The sequence below is a fragment of the Miscanthus floridulus genome, chromosome 7 (assembly GCF_019320115.1).
Source record: "Miscanthus floridulus cultivar M001 chromosome 7, ASM1932011v1, whole genome shotgun sequence".
Lineage (NCBI taxonomy): Eukaryota > Viridiplantae > Streptophyta > Magnoliopsida > Poales > Poaceae > Miscanthus > Miscanthus floridulus.
In genome coordinates, this window is record NC_089586.1 from 124,610,219 (window position 1) to 124,632,311 (window position 22,093).

The following is a 22,093-nucleotide window of genomic DNA, read 5'->3' on the forward strand; positions in this document are numbered from 1 at the left end:
TGAACATGCATTCCAGAACCATGCTAGAGCAGTCTGAAACATTAAAACTTGAGTAATCTTACATTGTAGACTATTAGTCAATCCATTTGCAGTTTGGACATGCTGTGCGAATGAAAGCTAGCTTCCAGTTGATGTTCATGAAGCCTAGCAATTAGAGTTTACAGCCAGTACTACAAATGATAGCAGTTAGGACTTTCTGCTATTAAAAGCTAGCAGTTTTTCTGCTATACAAAAGCTAGCAGTTAATAGTTTCTGCTATACAAAATAATGCCTACAACACTTCACTTTCTTAAGCCTTCTTCTTCTTTGCTGCTACTGGAACCTTCTTGTTTGCTGCGGCTGGAGTATTCTTCTTTGATGCTGTGGGTGCATTCTTCCTCTTCCTGGTGCTTGTCAAGGTGGTAGGCGACACAGGCCTTCCTACATGCCTATTGTTTGTAATGAAGGTATTAACAGGTAGAGGTTGATGCTCATGCTCCCTGCTGTGTGAAGACTGCAATATAGCACCAAAAATTGATGAATAAAAATATAGATGAACGTATGCATATGTTGTGTGTTTTCTCCTTACCTCCTCTTGCATCTGTGAAAGGATAGTGGTACTAAGTTGGCTTAACAGGGGTGCACTTTCTTGATTAACATCCATGGTAACCTGTACATGGATTAGAACAGCTCTAAGAAATGGACACCTCAAACCTTAGCTAAGCAATGCATAAGGTAGTAGATACATGTTCAGTAGCTGTTTCAAAAGCTGTTTCCTGGACAGGATTCCTTTGAGTAGGCAACTTTGGCCTTACACCAGTCTTCCTGAAGCTGCAAGTTGCTCTGTTATGCCCTGCATAGTACCTACAATGTATGGTGATACCATGCTTGGAGAGTTTTGTGCCACTGGGGCTAGCTACTTCGACTGGTTGCTTCCTTTTGGACTTAGGGGTCTCCCCGCTCTTTTCTCATAAACTGGTGGGAGCACTTCAGCTGCATTCACCTTCTCCCATATGCTTGTCTCTACATGGCCTTATATGGTGTCCATAGGCAATCAAGTATGAAACAATTGAGTAGCATTCTGGGAGTGCATCTTCTGGTACTATCCTTTCATGCCTTAGACATGATATGGCATATGCACAAGGAATCCTAGTGAGGTCCCACCTCCTACAATCACACTTCTCCTTGATGTCTACAATGAACTGGTAGTCTCTGTCTTATACTTGGAAGATTCCATCACCAGAAGGCATTGCATAGCAGGTGCTTGCCCACTCTATGTTTTTGTTAAGTTTCTTCCTAATTTTTGGACAGGTGAAACCACTCCATTATACTCCTACCTCCTTTTGTTTTGTGTAGTACGTAGTCATTAGTTGTCCCTTGATCTGATCTAACATGCTTAAGAAGGTACTAAAGAAGGCTCTGACCCAAGTTTGTGGTGGCATTTTCTCAAGCCATTCATGTGCTTTCTGGTCTAGTGTTTTCATCTTTTCCATGTTTCTAGCCTCTAGAATGTATTTGTTGAATACCTCACACATGTTGTTTAGTAGAATATCACACTTTGGAAAGGTACTAAAGAAGGCGCTGACCCAAGTTTGTGGTGGCATTTTCTCAAGCCATTCATGTGCTTTCTGGTCTAGTGTTTTCATCTTTTCCATGTTTCTATTCCACTGAGGAACTGAACTAGACCTAGCATAAGCCAAGTTGGTTTTTTAGTTCTCACCTTTGAAGTGTTGTTGGAAATTAGAGTAGAGGTGCCTCACACAGAACCTGTTCTGATTCTGGAAACACTGCTTGCACTGCTGGTATGAGACCCTGAAAAACAGCACTCAGATTAGTAATGGAGAGGTGTCAGTAACAATGCCAATGCAAAAATATACAACGTATCACTTCACCTTTTGCTTTTCTATCATTATTGTCCATGGAAATGTGTTAATAATGCCAAGATCATCTTTCAGTGTCTGTAGAAACCATTTCCATGAAGTAAATGACTCAACCTCAACTATTTCGATTGCTATTGGGTATATGTAGTCATTTGGGTCTATACCAACAGCTGTGAGAATCTGACCCCCAAACTTGGTTTTTATGCGACAGCCATCCAAACAAATTATAGGTCGACAAGCACTCAAGAACCCCCTTTTACAAGCATCAAGTGACATGTACAATGTACTGAAGATATTGTTTTCCAAGGTCAGAAAAAAGGAAGTGGTATCTGGGTTGCTTTTCCTTAGCACATTGCCATAATCCCACAACATCTTGTATTGTTCAACCTCATCTCCTAAAATAGCTTTCATGGCTAGCCTTCTTGCTCTTTGCAGCTTAGACCTTGACGGAGTAAGGTTCCACTCTTTTTAGACAATTCTTGAAAAGTTGACTAGGGTCATCTTTTGGTCAGCCCTGAAGGATTCCACATACTTGTTAGCTAACCATCTGGAGGTGAGTCTCTTGACTTTCCACTTCTTCTGGCAAGTGTGTGTGCCATTGTATGTCTTCAGGACCATTCCATGAGCTCTGCTATCAATTGATCCATAAAGCATCCAGGGACAACCTTCTTCACAGTGTGCCTTCAACCTCTTCTGCTCATTCCTGGAGTAGTGGATTTGAACTCTTTCCTTTATATTGTATTCAGTGACTGCCTTCCTAAGTAGCTCAACTGATTCAAAGAGCATGCCCACTTTGAATATTGGATTTCTCAAGTCTTTCTCCTTGAAAGACCTGAACCTCAAGTTTCCTTCCCCTTCTCCATCAGAGTCTGGTAGCTGTAATTCTTCATCATCTTTAGACACATCATCATCACAGTCTGGTAGCTTTCCTTTGTTTCCTCTCTTGCCTAGTGTTATGACCTTCCCCTTACCAACCCCCTCATCTGTCACTTGGTCATCTACACGCTGAACAAATACGTCGTCATCATCCTCTTCCAATTCATAGTCTAAATCTTTGAAATCTGAGTCATCATCACTCCCACTGTTGCCACCATCATTGTCTTTCTCTTCATCATCTACAGTTGGCCTTTCCTTGTTACTGTCAACAAAATGAGGCTTCTTTGGGGGGGTCATGACCTTAGGCAAAGATGCAATTGGGTTTGCCACTATGTCATCCAAATTGAAACCATCTAGAGTACCATCATGATCCACATACACTACAAAGGTCTTAACTTTGTGCACAAGTGACGCCATAACCAGTGTATCAGAAGTTGATTCCACCATCCTAAGGCCTTCTGAGAGGGACAAACCAGGCAGCAACCAGTGCATTTTCGTTGATGGAGTCTTTGGATAGTGCAACTGTAAAATAAAATCTTCTAGCCACAATGGAGACCATGTGTTTACGTCGCATTGATCAAACCAACTGATTTTCTCATCAACATAAGCTCTGTTCTGACCTTGACCAACAAACAACCCGCCATGATGCAACTCTACAGTGAAGTCTTCATCATCATTCCCTACAGCACGAACCCACAACCAGATCAATACACCCTAAACAGGCAACAAAAAGGGAGAAAATCCAAATCCGAAACCCTAACCATCAAAAGGTTGCAATCTCATCACCCATATTCAAGCACAACTTAAGAACTACGGCTTCCAACCACTAATTGCTGCGAGTAGGTCATGGATGCACTCACCGGGTGGGGATTCCCCTTCCTTGCTCTTGGTGGCCACCATCCTGCGAATTCGCCGTGGGCCGCAACAGCACCCACCAATGACGGGTGCGCCGCCACCCTACTTCACCAGCAAATCGACGCCGCTCATAGGAGATCACCGCCGGCGGCGGCCACATCCACCATACCGCCTTCGCCTCCCTCAGTCCCGACAAGCACGATGATATTTTGGAGAAAGAGAGAATGAAATGAGGGAGAGAAGCCAGGGACATGAGTGCAAATATACCGGCCCTCTCATATGCTGCTCATGTGCGCTGTTAGTGCCTCATCGCCACTGTGTACATCCACGTCAGATTAAAAATAAAAACGAAGGGGTGTACACTGTAGATACATCACTTAGAAAAACACTTTCATAGTTGATGCCCTAAACAAAATATGGCTAAAAGTTAGTGGATCAACTATGCATTTAACTCAGTAACCTTACAGTTTCCATCCTCCCGTCCTCCGGTTATCCGCATTTCAGCCGCTGCTGAGGGGATCGACCATCACACCTCCGCATCGAGCCGCTGCCGATGGGGAAGGAGGAGCGAAGCTCAGCAGTCACGCCCGACGGGGAAGGAGGAGCGGATGTTCAACACTCGCGGAAGAGGACGGAGAGAACGCGGACGGCGCCGACCTGCTCGCGCCGAACGACGAGCGGACTCGGATGGGAGCACCACCGCCGAGGTCCAAGTGCGCCGGACGGGAGCGGACGAGGAGGTGAGCGATTAGGGGTGGGCGGTGACAGGCGTCGCAGGTGCGCCTCACATGGTGCGCGATGACGAAGTGGGACGCTCCTTTCCGCTTGATTTGGGAGAATCCATCCGTCCCGCATCTGGTGAGCATATTCTCCTTTGGACGAACCCATACCTCTGTGACTCTGAACCCCATCCCGTCCCATCACAACCTTCAAATGAAACGCACCTCTGCCGCCTGCCCTCCTATCTTGAAGACGACGGGGAAGCGGTCATGGCGACGGCGGAGAACAAGAGGCCCAGGCTCAGCAGTCGAGCAGAGAAGAAGCCAAGTAGGAAGGAGGTCCTTCTCTTTTCTCTCCTCTTCTCGATTGGGTTGGCATCGCTCAGCTCCTATGTCCTGCTTGTCGACTTCCTGGTCTTTCTTTACCCCCATTGATTAATGCATAGTTGCGCTTGCTATGGCGTATGGCCACAGAGAAATCTACTAGTAATGCTTATGGGTAGTAGAGGAAAGCTCTCGTAGGTTTCTAATACTTATTTGTTGGCGTTATACGGAGCGGCCTCTTCAAGATTTTATCGGGGGTACTACACTCCTCATTCAGTGTTCGACAACTGGCTGAGGAGTGAGATAGCTGGAAATCGCTGCAAGTTCTTGGGCTCCTCAGGCTGGATAAATTTTCTGCATAAGATCAAATAGTTCATTACATGAAATGTAGGCTATAGGGACAACTTTACGCGCCCATTGACCCATCAACCAGGTTGACATGTCCTGCTGACCTTGTGTCAATCATCTTTCGTTGTTGTTTTCTGCTTGGTGTCTGAATCTGCTTTTAATTAGAACTAATGGAGATACATATAGGTATATAAATTGGGGGCTCACGCAGATAATTCTATTCTCTTGTGTAGATTTTGGAAAGGAAGAAAGCGACCGAGGAACTTATAAGGAAAGCTGTAGCTGTGAAAGACCATCTAGCTCTATTCTCTGACTTCCATAAATATCAGAGAAATGGTAACCTACATTGACTTTGTACTTGCAGAAAAGAGTTACAGAACTGTTGAATTACTAATGTCATGTTATCACTCAAAACACCTAATGTTTTCCATGGTTCGAAACAAAATTTATCTTTAGAAGTCATGCAAGCAAAATTGAAAGCAAAATTAGTCCTTTGCAGTTGCAATTCAGCACAGTGCTTATTGCTTTTCAGTCTCATGTGTTCTGGATGCTGGGTGCTTCACGTCAAGCTCATTTTTTTTTACATATAGGTCTTTCAGTGTACCTAGAGTCTGGACGTGGTCATCAACTCGCATTACCAATGAGGAAATACATCCAAAATCTTCTTAAGGTTAGATGCATTTTATTGCACTGCATCCTGTTGTTAGTACAGCATATTGCAAATTTTACTTTTACATGTTCCCCACTTTGAATGTGATGCGAGTAGACAAATTTTAGGTTAACATGGAGGAACCCTATGGAGCAGAATGGCCTTCAGAAGAGAAAGTTAAGCGTCGGGAGATGGTTGTCCCAGAAGCACGATATATCTTTGTGAAGCAATATTCTAATGGTTTTATTACTGAAAATTCCATGAAGGAAGGCACGGAGGTGGAACATATGCATGCGGCATGTAGTGAAAGCTGCTTGCTTGGTTTTGTACACTATAGATTTGTTGTGGAAGAGGAGCTGCCTGTTCTTTATGTGTATGAACTACAAATGGAGCCTTCTGCCCAGGGTAAGGGGCTGGGGAAGTTTATGATGCAGTTGATTGAACAGATGGCTTGCAAGGTAATGTGATCTGTTCACCATCCTAACTATTTAGTTTTCATATCTTCTGAATATTTTTCTTGATATGAACTGTTACTGCACTTTTTTTTTCTTTCCACTTCTTGTGTTTTTAGTTCAATCACTGTCCTCATTAAGAATGACAATCCAAACTATTTATATAAGCATGCAGAACCAAATGGGAGCTGTGATGCTAACAGTTCAGAAAGCTAACACTCAAGCGATGGCTTTCTATACCAAGTTGAGGTATGTACACTAGATGTCTACCTTATGGTTGCTTAATCTTTTGTGTACTGCTCTGCTTTTAGTCTAATTCTTTCACTCTTTCAGATATGTGATATCTAGTACCTCACCATCGCGAGTCGATCCTCAGGTATTATTCAACATTCCAACCAACAGTATCACTTAACTTTTTATAAGCATGGGAAATTCTTCATATCGTTATCATGGTTTACATGGATACCTTTATTTTCTCAGATAGGACTTGAAAAAAGCTATGAGATTTTGTGCAAGGCATTTGACTCTGAAGCTAAGTCAAAATTAGAGGTATGTAGCATGCTTATTCGACATGGCATCATTTCGTTGTTGCATTTGTGTAAGATCGCTGAATCTTGTAGAAACTTATATCACTACCAGAATTGCTGGTATTTGTCAGAATTGCCTGTACATTTATCTGCTCTGCTTCATATAACTCATGAAAGCGTAATGTGCTGGGAGTTTGTGTTATCCTAGCATAGGTGGGAGGGTACTATGATACCACAGGTGCACCGCTCATGCTCTTCTTTCTAAACATCTGCAGGATGGGGACTATTAAGAGCTTAGAATGCGTGATGACGGTGGTCCTTTTAGCATGATCTGTAGTCCTGCCACAAGATCCCTGTCACTGTAATTTATTGTTGACAGTGTGGTGCGCTTGTCCAACTTGAATTCTTTTTGTCTGTAGCTTCTTTTGGAAACTGACGCATTTGTCTTGTGACTAGTATTGTCTAGCTAGATGCTTAAAAGTTAACTCTGCTCGTCTTGCTATATGCCTGGAGGCTGGAAGCCCCGTCTTATACTATTCTAAATTATAAGTTGCTTTGACTTTTTTTGGTACATCAATTTTACTATGTAAATGTATCTAGATGTAATGTATGTCTAGATACATAGCAAAATCTATATACTAAAAAAGACAAATCGACTTATAATTTGGAACAGTGGGAAGATTTCTAAAATAAATGAAATGCACCTACACAAAAATTACACGTAAACTTGTCTTTTTCTTTGAAAACCTTTATACTTTGCCCCTTGTGCTCTAAACATAGCCATATCACTAATATCAGAATATTCTCTCTTTTTTCTTGTCATACAACATTTCTCTCTTTAGCCAATTGGCATTCTCATATGAATGGAGATGTCACGATGCTTGTAGTGTGAATGCTGATACTTTGATACTCAGTTACTAATTCTCTTTGACGTTCATGAAAGAGAGCAAGAGACTGCATCTGTAACTGTTGTATTAGATTGATGTAAAATTTGGTTGATTTGTACAATGTTTTTTTTATAAGAAAAAGATATATCAAAAAAGGGAAAGCAATGTATTAGCTGGTAGAACGAAGAGAAGATTCAACACTGATGCAACACTGCAAAAAGGACAAGAGAAGAGTGGGCATGTTGATTCTGGATGAAGTGGCTGCTTGAGGCCTTGAGCCTTGAACGCTACGTTTGTCGTTCCCAGTGGAGCGTTCATTTGTCGTTTTCGAGGGTCCTGCGTCATTAAGAGAGTTTTGAATTTATTAATGAAACACCTCCCTCCAATACATAGTTCCATTTGTTTATTGATTTGTCATCTTATTTAATGGGGATGAAACATTCATTAAACTTTTACTGTAAGTTCATATCTCACTTAGCGTAATTTAACCGATGGAATCTCAAAATAGAATTGCAGTCGTGTGCCCCAAAAAAAATTTTGTTCATGGTTTGCATCATTACTCAGCTTACCCCAACTTGTTTTGGACTGACGGGCTTTGTTGTTTGTTGTTTGTTTGCATCATTACTCTCTGTGTGTATGCTCTCCGGTGGCAATTAGTGTTGGATTGATCTCCACCAGTTGGCCCAATGGCTAATTGGACCTTTGATCCACGCCCTGATCGGAGGCGCCCAGCCGTTCTCCTGGCTGATGGGCCTCCGTCACGCAGCGCTATAGAGAAGAAGGTGGGAGCCGGGGCGCAAAGTACGAGGTTCACTGCAGCCGCCAGCGCCCCATAGGTTTTCCTATCCCTAAGCCGATCTAAAGGGGCGCGTTGTGAGCGACGGGATGCCCACACCGCCTTCGTCGTCGCCACTGGTCCGCGTCTACACTGCTGCTACCTTCGGTGACCTAGCGGGCGCGTCAAGATACCTCTACCTCGACATTGCTTGGCGAGGTACACAATAGGTTCTTTGCCTAAGCCAAGAATTTACCCACTAGATCAACACCTAGAGGTTCTATTTATCTATCAATGGTACCAGAGCCAAGTTTTTCTATGGTGTAGATCTAGATCGGGGCAGCAAATAGAAGGAGATTGAATAGAAATTTTTTTCCCAAAACTCTAACCCTAAGGAAGAAGACTGAGAAAGGGGGGCTCACAAGAGCTCCTCCACCGCCGTCGCGCGGGAACAAGACCGCGCCGCCGCTTCGACGACGCGCGGGAAGAGAGCCACACATCACCATCGCTACTTTTCCTCTATGCGCGCGCGGACTCTGGCCTAAGGGCACCGCCGTGAGACCATTCGACGGAGCCGCGTGACAGACACACGCGAGCTCTGGCAAAGGGATCCACGACGGCACCACCATCTTCCGCCTAAGAAAGAATGGAGGTGATTCGATTTGATTCGGATCAAGCCCTAACCCTAACCCAACAATAGAAGTCAGAGTGCGGGAGGGGACCTACCTGGGCTCTCCTCACTGCCGGCGCTACCGTCGTTTGAGCGGGAACGAAGGCAACGCCATCGTGCAGGCAGAGACCTGAGCCGCCGGTCGAGGAGCTCACGCCATCACGTGGCCCTTCGCCTCGAGCTCGGGGTCAAGGGCAACGTCGTAAGGCCGCTCGATGGCGGCGCACTTAGCCTCGGACGAGTGCGCTTGCCGGCGAGTGGCCCCACGGCGGCACCACCACTTCTTCCCTGGCCGCCATAGTCGGCAGCCAGTGTGATGTGCGCGGCGTACAGAGAGAAAGGGGAGAAGCGAATGAAGTTAGGGTTCCGAGGAGAGCCGGCCGCAGGCGGTTTTGATCCACCGAGATGGCCGGACAACCATTCGATTGCGATCGATGACTCAGAGCAAGTCAGGCCGAATTCAGCCTAGGCGGACGAGTGAATTCCCGGCCCAGGCCTAGGTTGCGGCCTGGGCGCGGGGGAGGCGCTGCACGTGCGTGCGAGCGGGGCGCGCGCTGCTGCTGCAGCTGGGCCGCGGACTATTTCCCTAGGCCGGGCCAAATGAACAGTACACCGAGTTTTGTTTTATTATTTTTAGAAGCGATTTTTTAGTTTAAATCTCTGTCAAAATTAGAACCAACGGGATAATTTTTTCAGAGAGTTGATGAGTACAGTAAAATGCTTCTGAAAAGTAGATAAAGAATTTTCTCATGTTTTCGCTGCAAAGTTTAATGCTGATTATCTTCTAATTAAATTCGAACCAACGGGAGAATTTAATTTGAAGAGCAGTTACTTTTAGTAAATTATGATTATATTTATCCTCTAATTAAATTGGAACCAACGGAAAAATTTAAATTAGAGGAGTAGTCTGATTTGTTTATGTTAGATTATGATATTATTATTTTCTGACCAACGTTGATGATAACATTATTATAATGAATTTAAGTTTAAAATTTAAATCTCTGGTAAATTTTACACCAACATGGTCAATTTTTCAGAGAGTAGATAAGGACCAAGAAATGCTCCTGAACTAATAGAATATATTTTATTATCATGTTTCCGCTGCAATGATGTTGATTATCTTCTAATTAAATTCGAACCAACTAGAGAATTGAATTTTAAAGAGTAGTTATATGTATTTCAAGTTGATTTATGAGTTTTATACATTAATTCTATTTTCTGCCCAACGGTGACGTAGAATTGATGCAGAAGCACCTTGTTTATTTAACCGATGAAATCACTCGGCTGCATGTCAACGGGCTGCAATGCTGGACTATGTCAATGAAAAGGTTTGAGTCAAGCCAGTTCAGGACTGTTTTTATTAGTTTATTAATTTTCTGATTAAATTGAAACCAACGGAGAGATTTAATTGAAAAATCAAGTATAAGTGAATGTTTTTATGATAAGAGTTGCAATAAGTAACATGTATGTCTAATTTGACCAACGTTGGATTAAGCATGCGTGTTTGTATATAGATTTATCCCGCATAGGGAGAAGTTTGGTATAGTACTAATGCTAATCCACCCTGCATAGCGAGAGAAGTTTGGATAGCTCTTATGCTATTCTAGTATTGACCATGGCACAATAAAAAATACACCGTCATGGTCAATACTAACCAAATGATAAGAAAAGATGCAAGTGTGACTTGCAAAAGCACCGCTCATAAAAGACCTCATTGAGTTCTTGAAGTGGACAGTGTACTCCTATATGGATCAAGAAATAATGAAGTAAGTCATAAGTGTCTCCTCGTTCATAATTTTTTTGAATAGTTCTCAAAATTATGGCAGTAAAGTTCATGCCATATTTCGAGGGGGAGAATTATGAGATGAATTAAAAGTAAAAATTAAGATCAATTAAGAAACTACTCTTCATTAAGAGTGGGATAAATATGTTGATGAATGTGTACTCTTCATTAAGAGTGAGATAAAGATGATGAATGTGTACTCTTCATTAAGAGTGAGATAAAGTTTTTGATGAATGTGACCGTCAGTCATAACAATGATACCCCTTAGTAGAGAAACAGCTAAATTCCTAGATTTTTTAAAGTTCCGAGAGGAAGATAGCGTAGTCACCATCAAAGATATTAAGGTGGTGCTTAAAGCGCCATATAAGGTTTTAACAAATTGAACCCAAATAAGAAATTAGAAGATATACTATCTTTATAAAAGATAGGATGATCTAGGGGAGCGCGTTATGTAGAGACCTATGACTTGAAGAAAGGCGGGACTACGTGCCTACTTCAGTGATTCAAAACAACGAATTTCTCGATACCTGTTGATGTTGTATGACTTCTACAACACCTGTTGTTGGCTCTTCGAAGAAGATGAATAATGTAAACAAAGATCTTGTGATACAGGAGCCTGTAGAATCAATTACCTCTTGACAATAAAGAGCAACAACAACCCCACATGAAAGTGCCGGTAGCTGAGGCCCTAAAAGGTCTCAAAGAATTAGTAAACCAATTTTCTAATGACTATGAAGTCTATATTAGTGAAGAAATTCAAATGCAAGGTGATCCCATCACATTTGAAGAAGCCATGAGAAGCGCTTACTCGTTTGAATGGCAAGAAGCTATGGAAGTCGAAATGAATTCGATGAATACCAATGATGTTTGGAACTTAAAAGAAATTCCTAATGGAGCCAAAACAGTAGGCTCAAAAAGGGTCTACAAGACAAAATGTGACTCCAAAGAAAATATGAAAAGATATAAAGCATGACTTGTAGCAAAAGGTTTTACGCAAAGAGAATGAATAGATTACGATGAGAGTTTTCTCTCCAGTCTTATATAAGGATTCTTTTAGAATTATAATGGTGTTATTGGTACATTATGATTTAGAGTTACATCAGATGGATGTAAAGACAACATTCCTCAACGGAGATTTATATGAAAACATTTATATGGCACGATCCAAAGGTTTTGTCGTGGAAGAAAAAGAACATATGGGATGCTGCCTGTAGAAATCCATTTATAAGTTAAAACAAATCCATGATAAGAAAGTTTGGGTTTAAAGAAAATTAGAAGGCCAATGGCGTTTATGTGAAGTTTGAGAATGGAAAATTCTTTTTCCACATCTTGTGTATAGATGACATCCTACTCACTAGTAGTAATGTTAATCTACCATTGGAGAAGAAGTCTTTGTCCTCAAGTTTCAATGTTAATGATCTTGGTGAAGCCTCATTGATTTCAGAAATTGAAATTCATTGTGATAAATGAAAAGGGGTATCAGGACTATCACAAAGGCATATTTAGAAAAGATTCTAAAGAAATAAAGTATGCATGCGAGTAAACCTACACCTGTTCCTATAGTCAAGGGCAATAGATTTGGAAACTTTCAGTGTTCTAGGAACCGATATGAGATCGATCAAATAAACATGGTTCCATATGCTTCAGCTGTTGGAAGCTTAATAAATGTACAAGTAAGAACTTACCTTGACGTAGCTTACGTATCCGGGATATTTTGACAAAAGTCCAGATATAGATCATTGAAATAGAGTTAAGAATATCTTGCAGTTTTTGTGAAGTATCATAGGCCTCATGCTGAGTAAGAAAGAACAAGTACTCTCAAATACTTGTGGGTACAGATGTTAAGTTTTGGCGAGATGTATAGTGAAATCCACAGTAGTTTCTAACACTCGTAGTTGGAGTATTATTGTAGAAAAGCTCCAATGAAACAGTTATGGTGTCATAAATAATGCATACCATAGTATAGCTGTCATGAGGCCTCAGGAGCAGGCAAAAGTGGTTAAGGGAATATGTACCCGGATTTAACAATGGTAGTCAACAGCAATAACCATTTAAAGTAGTTAACTCCTAAGACAACAGGTCAAGTGTACTGCAAACACATTGACATTAAGTTATATGTTGTAAAAGAGAAAATCTAGAATCATTTCAAAAGAATTGCGCATATAAGTACCAAGCAAGTACTTACGGATCCGCTTACCAAAGGCTAACCACCCAGCACGTTCAGAGAACACACAGTCGCCATGGGTTTATGGGAAAGCCTATGATTTCTGGATACTAAGGGTCTAGTTGAGAATCTATTTCAAAACAGAGAGGTGCATTGTAGCTGTTTAATCTAATGGTAATTGACCGTGACGATAAGACACGCTCTATGCATTGATCTGCAATGGAATGGAAAAAAGATAAAGTAAGTTAAGTTTAAGTCATAAGATGAGATCAAATAGGAGAATGTTAGATTGATCTCCACCAGTTGGCCCAACGGCCAATTGGGCCCTTGATCCGTACCCTGATCGGGGGTGTCCAGCCGTTCTCCTGGCTGATGGGCCTCTGTCGCACAGCGCTATAAAGAAGAAGATGGGGGCTAGGGCGCAAAGTACGAGGTTCACCACAGCCGCCAGCGCCCCACCGGTTTTTCTATCCCTAAGCTGGTCTAGAGGGTGCGCTGTGAGTGACGGGAAACCCACACCGCCTTCGCTGTCACCACTAGTTCGCGTCTACACTGCTGCTACCTTCGGTGACCCAGTGGGCGCGTCAAGATACCTCCACCTTGACACTGCTTGGCGAGGTACACAACAGGTTCTTTGTCTAAGCCAAAAATTTACCCAATAGATCAACACCTAGAGGTTCTATTTATCTATCAATTAGGAGCAATTTTTCCATTTGGGTATGAAACGTCAACTGTTCACTCTGGCGTCAGCTATTGTACCTGGAATCCGCTGTCTGACCTTTTGTTCCTGTCTGACATATCTCTTCGTGAGGTTTGACAATCCTCTGATTCCTGTTTAGTACTTTAATCATTCCATAGCAGATTTTAGGAGGTGTTTGTATCCGGTGACAAAAAAAAAAAATTAGGAGGTATCATGTGAGGATGCTGTATGGGGTGTTTGAATACTAATAAAAATAATAAATTATAGAATCCGTCAGTACTCCACGAGACGAATTCATTAAGCCTAATTAATCCATCATTAGCATATGTTACTGTAGCACAACGTTGTCAAATCATGAACTAATCAGACTTAAAAGATTCTTCTTGCAAATTAGTCGCAAGCTGTGCAATTAGTTTTGTAATTAGTCTATATTTAATACTCCATATATATATATGTCCAAATATTCGATGGGACAATGACTAAAGTTTAGAAAGAGAAACCCAAACACCCCTTACTCGATTTTGTTAGTATTTCCTTCCGCGAGCAATTTTCAGTATGTCAGTTATAGAGTCAGACTGGCAACAACCGAAACCCCGTACTTATCCCCCTTGAAAAATAAAAGCCGAGCAGAACACGAAGAAATCTAGTGAGTCCGTGTCTTCCAACGAATGTTTATACTTGTATAACAGTACACGTGTACGTTGACTGACATCAGAGGGAGGGAATGACTGACATGAGAGGGAAAACTAGCGAAACAGCTCCCTATACTGTCCATCTCGAACCAAATGAGATGGAACTCATTACAACTGACAGCGAAACTAACAGTTCTACGGATTATTCTTTGTACGTACTCCCAGAAACGACGATCCAGATAATTGAGCCTCGCTCAAAACCTTTGAAGGAACCGGCGACTGAACACGACTGTGCACACTGCAAATGGGGTTTATTTATCTCACAGAAGCTGGTAGTGGTAGGTACTACTATTTTTTGTAGAGGAATTTTACATAACCATGCTTGAAAAAAAAACTGAGGCTGGCGCTGTGTCCGGTCAGGCCCGTGGCATGAACAGCGACAGGCAACCGACGAGCCACGCCAGTAACGCCAGAAACAGCCGAGGCAATGGCACCGGCGCGGCGGCCGCGCCGATGATGACAGTTGCTCCGAAAAGCATCAGCTGGAGCCCGGGGATGCGCAGCGGCTGCCCACGGCCAGCGCCGGTTTCAGGGGCGAGCGCCGGCTCTTGCTCTTGCTCTGTCGCGGGGGTGTCCTCGGTGACACTGCTAGCATCCTCCCAGGCCATCGCAGCCGAGAGGACGGATTGCGGCAGCACCACCACAAATACTCAAGTCCGGCCAGAGCAAACGGGCGTTCTGTGCCGGCAACACCAACTCGACGACGTATTTATAGAGCTCGGTGTTCACATTAGACAGTGCCCCGTTTGGTTTCGTATTCACCGTTCTGGGGTCCGCGACGTCATGTCGGCGCTCGATGGTTTCGTATAATAGACATCGAAAATTTCTACTTCGGCCGGACCGCCGGAGTAGTTGACTGCGAAAGCAATCTGCTTACACAACCACGCACGTCGCTGCCTTGAGTCACTCAGCCTGCGAACCAAGAAATGCCCTGCGCGAAGCTTCGGCGAAGCTTCCCGGCCTCTTCATGCTCCAGCCGTCCAGCGCCACCACGGTGGACGCCGCAACGCAAACCAATCTATTCCGTCCAGAGAGAAAATTCGTCGGAGATCGGCTCGACGGGCCGTCCCCAACCTCGCACCGTGCTGGGTCGTCCGTGCAAATCCAATGGCCGCGGAAGGGAATGGCCATCTATCGTCGGCGTTGCCGTGCCTTTGGCCGCCGGCGTGGCTCGTTGGTTGCCTATCGTTGTTCATTCATAGCGCCGAGACGCGATCGACGAGCGATTTTGGTCGATGTTTTGTTATTGCGCAGTCAGGCGAGCGCTCACTCAGCACCTTGGCCTCGCGCCCTCGACGATGTTGGTGCACACGGTGCACCAGCTGGCCAGCGTCGCAATCCGAATTCCGACACGGTGCAGAAAGCGACGTGCAGTGCCGATGGAAGGCCACCGGCCGGGGGCGGGGCCCCGAGACGTGATGCTGAATCCCTGAATCCATGCCGCGGATCGAAGGCGACGTTGCCGATCCGACCAGGCCTCGTTTAGATTGCGAAAAAATTTCAAACCGATGAACAGTAGCACTTTCGTCTTATTTGACAAATATTGTCCAATCGTGAACCAACTAGGCTCAAAAGATTCATCTCGTGATTTCGAACTAAACTGTGCAATTAGTTATTTTTTTATCTACATTTAATACTCCATGCAAACGGCTAAAAATTGATGTGACGGAGAGAAAGTGAAAAAACTTGGAATTTGGATGGCATCTAGACAAGGCCCAGCATCCAGCGCAAAAATCCAAGGCCGACGTCGTCAGATGCTTGTTTTTTTAATGAAAGACGTCGTCAGATGCTGACCGTATCATCTCGGGACTCGGGTCGATCAGGGCCAAAACGTCCATCGCCGGCCCAAACAGAGCGAATCGAAGGCGACGTTGAGAGCTGATGGAAGCACTGTGGATCGAACGGCGACGTTTCAGCTGCCCGGAACCGGAAGAAGCGTATGCATGCAGTTGAATGAAGTCATGCGTCTGGTCTTGCGCGCAAGCCAGGCGGCCGAGCTTGGCGCCCGGCGCCAGCGTACTACAACCTGCACGCACGCATGACTGAGGTGTGTGTGTGTGTGTTCCGTTGGAATCGACGGCCATAGGCTGGAAAAAAGGGCCCATAATTTCGTGGGAATTTCTTCAGTCTGCGATTCGCTTCGAGAGAGACGTAATCCGGTCGCCGTCGTGGCTCGTTGCGGGCGTAGGCTTCTCTTTACAAGACGCAACTGTCGAACAGGAAGCCAGCACACCGGACGCGCGCGGGGGTGTTGCCTGTTGGCATCGCTTATTTCCCTTGTTCACACGACCAAGTTTCCAGCAGCCAGACTAACAAGAACCGGGACGATCCGCGCCACGAGCGCATCGCCGGGCGCGCGTTGATCTACGCGCTGATGGCTGGTGGCATGCTTCGTTGATTGGCGTTACTTTTTTTTTCTCCCCTCCTGTTCCTGGATGTCGATTGGCATACCTTTTTGTTTTCCCACTCTTGGATGAGCAGTATGGGAACAGAAGGACCAATGGCAGGGCATAAGTCTAACAGCTAGTTGTGTACTCAAAGTTCAGGAACACAATGTAGGAAGTGCAACAAATATATATGTTTCAGACTCTCTAACGGCGTGTTCACTGATTAGTTTCTGGACTGGTTTGGAGTGACTGATGTGGTTTGTTGTGAGAGGAAAACACTATTTTTTAGATAAAGGATAGTTTATATCCGGCTTTATCTACACCAGGGTAGAATCAGGCCAATTATTAAAAAGTTTGGGCCGACGGCCGACGTACCAGAACCAAAACGAGTCTACAACCAGACTCGAGGATAACAAAGCGTGAAGCAGATCCTGACTACTATAGACCAATAAACCTAGATGACAACCACCCATTGGAACTAAAAAATGCAATGTCGACGTCTCCAAATGCTGTCTAGCAAGGGTCAATTAGTCTGGTTGAATAAGCTTGGCTGAAACCAACAAACGAACATGGTGTAAATCAAATCTTGAAACTTCATGCATTGGATGAGAGAGAAATGAGGAGAGATAGGATAAGCTACCTTTTTCAACTTCATCCCATTCATATTTTTGTGAGAGGGAAAAAACAGCTTTACCATAAAACTATTTTAAAAATAAATGTTTAAAAAAATAGCCCAAACTGCTGTGACCTATGCCAAACCAACCTTTAGACTTCGTGGACCACATCGAGCAACAGTCACAGTCTCTCCCTCCACCTCCACCGGCGCAAGGAAACTCCCTCCCGGTGCATGCCGGATGCCGCTGCACTGCTCTGCCCTGAGTGTGATGGATGATAGGACAACACCTGTCCCGCTCGCCACGCACCGTGACACGCACGCCCACCACCACACCCCATGCACCCATGCCTCGTCGTCTCGTCCCGTTGCTTTCCCAATTCCCACGCAGTGACGCACCGCACCGCAGCGCCGTGTCGCCAACCCTTTCTCTTCTCCAGCGACCTCGAGCTCGAGGCACGGCAGCGCCGGGAACGCCGGGCCGGCCGGCCGGGGATGCTGCCGGGATGGATGGCTGAGGCTGACGCATGCAGCAGTGCAGCCCTGCGGCAGGGCGAGGTCGCCATGCCGTTTCGCTGGGAGCATATGCGTCCGTGCGGTGCAGCTGGCACTATTAGCCTGGTAGGGACGGACGACGGGTCCGTGCACTTGTCATGATGATGGCCGGTGCGTGTGGCCGTGTGTGGGTGAATTCAAGAATGTCGTGCAGGGTGCAGTGCACTGTCCATGGCTGCATGACCCCATGCCCCATGCATGCCCGATGGGTGCTTCCGCAGTGCTCCACGCCGGCACTCGACAATCGACATGACCGGGAATCTGGACGTGTCGTGCATCTGTCACAAGTGCTGAGAATATAGTAAATTCTTCCTGCGAAACCAAACATCTGTAAATTGAATCAATTAGAATCTATGATATCCAATGAGTATTATTAAATTAATTGTAGAATTGTATGTTTTTTTTTACTGAGAGCAGGAAAAAAATGGAAGCTGACGAGAAACAGAACAGGATTAACAGGTTTCTGTCAATAATAATAACCTTAAACCTGGCTAGGTTTGATGCTGAATTGACTTTCACTAACCGTGTGGACCTTGGGAGTTTTTTACTAATAATGGCGACAAATGCTTCTACGCTCTCCAGGTAGTCCGGTCCGACATCGAAAATTTCTACTTCGGCCGGACCGCCGGAGTAGTTGACTGCGAAAGCAATCTGCTTAGGTCCAGTTTAGTTGCAAAAAGTTTTGCAAAATTTTTCAAGATTTCCCGTCACATCGAATCTTTGGACGCATGCATGAAGCATTAAATATAAATAAAAAATAAAACTAATTACACAGTTTAGACAAAATTTACGAGACGAATCTTTTAAGTCTAATTAGACTATGATTGGACACTAATTACCAAATAACAATGAAAACCGCTACAGTAGCATTTTGCCAAATTTTTTGACATCTAAACAAGGCCTTACACAACCACGCACGTCGCTGCCTTGAGTCACTCAGCCTGCGAACCAAGAAATGCCCTGCGCGAAGCTTCCCGGCCTCTTCATGCTCCAGCCGTCCAGCGCCACCACGGTGGACGCCGCAACGCAAACCAATCTATTCCGTCCAGAGAGAAAATTCGTTGGAGATCGGCTCGACGGGCCGTCCCCAACCTCGCACCGTGCTGCGTCGTCCGTGCAAATCCAATGGCCGCGGAAGGGAATGGCCATCTATCGTCGGCGTTGCGAGCGCGGCCGCCGCTGCCGTGCCTTTGGCCGCCGGCGTGGCTCGTTGGTTGCCTATCGTTGTTCATTCATAGCCGAGACGCGATCCACGAGCGATTTTGGTCGATGTTTTGTTATTGCGCAGTCAGGCGAGCGCTCACTCAGCACCTTGGCCTCGCGCCCTCGACGATGTCGACGTGCAGTGCCGATGGAAGGCGACCGGCCGGGGGCGGGGCCCCGAGACGTGATGCTGAATCCCTGAATCCATGCCGCGGATCGAAGGCGACGTTGCCGATCCGACCAGCAGCCAGCGCAAAAATCCAAGGCCGACGTCGTCAGATGCTTTTCTTTTTATGAAAGACGTCGTGTCGATCAGGGCCAAATCGTCCAGCGCCGGCCCAAACAGAGCTGAAAGGATTAAGATGCCGAAGAGAAAAGTAAATTGGACTAATTCTAAATTTTTTTTGCAATAATCAAATTCTACAGATAGCCCGATTAACCGCTTGTGCCTAGAAAAATGTTTCTATCAAACTAATGCATAAAGGACTTGCAACCTATGTTCCAAACTTACTATAGCATGACAATTCTATGAATGTAAAGACAAGTATTTAATTGCTCAAAGTAAATACTCAAAGTAAATGCTCAAAGTAAAGAGAGAGAGGAACGCGGCGATGTTTTGCCGAGGTATCGGAGAGTCGCCACTCTCCACTAGTCCTCGTTGGAGCACCCGCGCAAGGGTGTAGCTCCCCTTATCCGCGCAAGGATCAAGTGCTCTCTACGGGTTAATTCTTGACACTCCGTCGCGGCGAATCACCCAAAACCGCTCACAACTTGAGTTGGGTCACCCACAAGCTCCGCCGGATGATCTCTAAGCTCCCAATCACCACCAACCCGTCTAGGTGATGGCGATCACCAAGAGTAACAAGCACGAACTCTCACCTAACCACGCGAAGCCTAATAAGAAGATGGATGCATACTTGACTACTCTTGATTCACTAATAAGACTACTCTCTTGTATTCTCAAATCTCAATCACCTCACTAGGACCTTGCTCTTTTTAGCACTCACAAACGTGTTTCTCAGCTGTTGGAATGAGCAAAAGTGACTCCACACACGAGTGGAGCTTCTATTTATAAGGCAGCCTGAAAAATGAACCATTATGAGCTTCTACGGGGTGACCGAACGCTCCGGTCATGTTGACCGGACGCTCCGGTCAGTTCAACTCGCGAACCAGTAACAATGAGTTGACCGGACGCTGGCAGGGTCCAATCAGCACTGACCGGACACGTCCGGTCGCATAAAACCCTTGCTGGAACCTTACTGGACTCGACCAGACGCTGAACCCTCAGGGTCCGGTCAGTACTGACCGGACGCGTCCGGTCGCAGATTCCCTTCTCTGGAACCTTACTGGAGTCGACCGGGCGCTGCCATTCAGCGTCCGGTCACATGACCTCTCCAGCGTTCGGTCGCATCGAACGCAGACTGCTGATCAAATGAACAGATCGGACCCTGCGGCTAGCGTCCAATCGCACCGGGGCCAGCGTCCAATCAGCATTTGACCCTCCATTCACTTCCAACTCTCGAACATATGTGAATGAAGTTTGCTCCAAAGGATCTTAGGCATTCATAGGAGCTACCTAGAGCTAGTTTTAACAAGTGTGCACCACACCTAACTCACTAGACTCAACTAGGTCAAGCTACCCGTCCATACCCCCCTTAATAGTACGACCAAAGGAAAAACAAAGTCCTAAACTACTCTAAGTGTCACTCCAACTCCAATCGACACTTAGAACTAATCATCCTTAACATTATCGTTCATCCTTTGAAAACCGAAACGATTTCCATCGTAGGGGCATGACAACTTTGATTGCCCAATCGATCTCCATTATCATGACCTAACTTAATTGCATCTATAAAACACACGTTAGTCATAGTAATCTTGTATTATCATTAATCACTGAAACCCAACTAAAGGCCTAGATGCTTTCAATCTCTCCATTTTTTGTGATTGATGACAACTCCACCTCGAGTATGTGAAAGAGTGAGGTTTTTAACGGGCTTGGTTCATATAAGCTTTTGTTGATAAGAACAAAAGTGTTAGTCAAGCTTATATGACCCAAGCCAACATAATGTACTCAAAGGATATGAATTAAGTATGAGTACAAGTAACAAAGCTCATTTGCATCGGAGTATAAATACGGAAGCAAAGGCAAATGAGCATAACACAAGTGATATGACATATAAATAATGTAAAGTAGCGAGCACATATGTCATATATCACTGTCTCGTAGATAGCACTATCACATAGATATAATAGTATGTATGAAAGTAACACACGAATGCATAATAGTAATAGTGTATCACACAGATAAAACTCTAAATGTATATAAGCTAATACTAGATAACTAGCTCCCCTTAAATCTCGCTCCCCCCGAGTCTACATACTCGAACCCTCTCCCCCTTTAGCGTCAAACACCAAAACCTAAGGGTCGGTCGACAGGGCTGCAACGGATGAGTTGGGCGCTGAAGTACGTGGAGCAAGCTGGAATTGGGCACCATCATCATCTGACCCTGAGCTCTGTACTGACTGACCCTCTATAGCAGGAAGTGTCTCTGAAGCGGTCTAGGTCTGAGCTAGGGCTGGTGCTGCCTGTGAAGCTGTTAGTATGTCTATCGTAGGATCTAAAGAGGCGACAGACGAGGGGAGCCTCTGAGTAGTCACTACGACTGGGGCTGTTGTAGAAGGACCAGCGGTATGCATATGGCGCGGTGTAGGCATGCCGGTCAGCTCGCTGAAGGATGCTCCAAGACTCCTAAAGACTGACGTGTTAGGCACAAATAGCGAGGGTGACTGCTCTGGTGAGAAACCCATGTGATATGGAGTGAACTACGGGGCAACCACTGGTGAGGACAACCACTGGGACACCTGAACTGTAGGGGAAGCAAACTGAGCTGCAGGCTATCTCTGACTCTGAGGCCCACTGGGCTGTATAGCTGGAGTCGTCGAAGTGGTGATAGGCTGAGCAAGCTAGGGCGAAGGCTGTGGTAGTGAGGCCCTAAGTGCTGTCACTACATGCTGCATAAAGCCCATAAGCTGCTGCTGCATGAGTATCTGC

The 22,093-nt window shown here is 45.0% G+C and overlaps 2 protein-coding genes across 5 annotated transcripts; one reads left to right on the forward strand and one right to left on the reverse strand.

The window, feature by feature from the left end:
• Positions 1-3,730, reverse strand: LOC136467843 (uncharacterized). 3 transcript variants are annotated; one of them, XM_066466636.1, is made up of 5 exons: positions 3,596-3,730; positions 1,872-3,415; positions 1,700-1,791; positions 569-649; positions 1-493 (listed from the first exon to the last, which is right to left on the reverse strand). In XM_066466636.1, exons 1-2 carry the CDS (start codon positions 3,633-3,635, stop codon positions 2,328-2,330), a joined length of 1,128 nt encoding a protein of 375 aa, XP_066322733.1. In that variant the 5' UTR covers positions 3,636-3,730; the 3' UTR covers positions 1-493; positions 569-649; positions 1,700-1,791; positions 1,872-2,327. The 3 variants fall into 3 exon arrangements, with proteins under 3 accessions (XP_066322733.1, XP_066322732.1, XP_066322731.1); XM_066466635.1 differs by having other exon boundaries at positions 726-1,791; XM_066466634.1 differs by having other exon boundaries at positions 569-1,791.
• A 648-nt stretch (positions 3,731-4,378) lies between these two features.
• On the forward strand, positions 4,379-7,167 carry LOC136467844 (uncharacterized). 2 transcript variants are annotated; one of them, XM_066466637.1, is made up of 8 exons: positions 4,379-4,648; positions 5,215-5,317; positions 5,572-5,651; positions 5,759-6,088; positions 6,258-6,331; positions 6,416-6,458; positions 6,563-6,631; positions 6,885-7,167. In XM_066466637.1, the coding sequence occupies exons 1-8, from the start codon at positions 4,379-4,381 to the stop codon at positions 6,897-6,899; spliced, it is 984 nt and encodes a 327-aa protein (XP_066322734.1). In that variant the 3' UTR covers positions 6,900-7,167. The 2 variants fall into 2 exon arrangements, 1 of the variants encoding a protein (XP_066322734.1); XR_010761642.1 differs by lacking the exon at positions 6,885-7,167 and having other exon boundaries at positions 6,251-6,331; positions 6,563-6,629.
• The last annotated feature ends 14,926 nt before the right edge of the window (positions 7,168-22,093 follow it).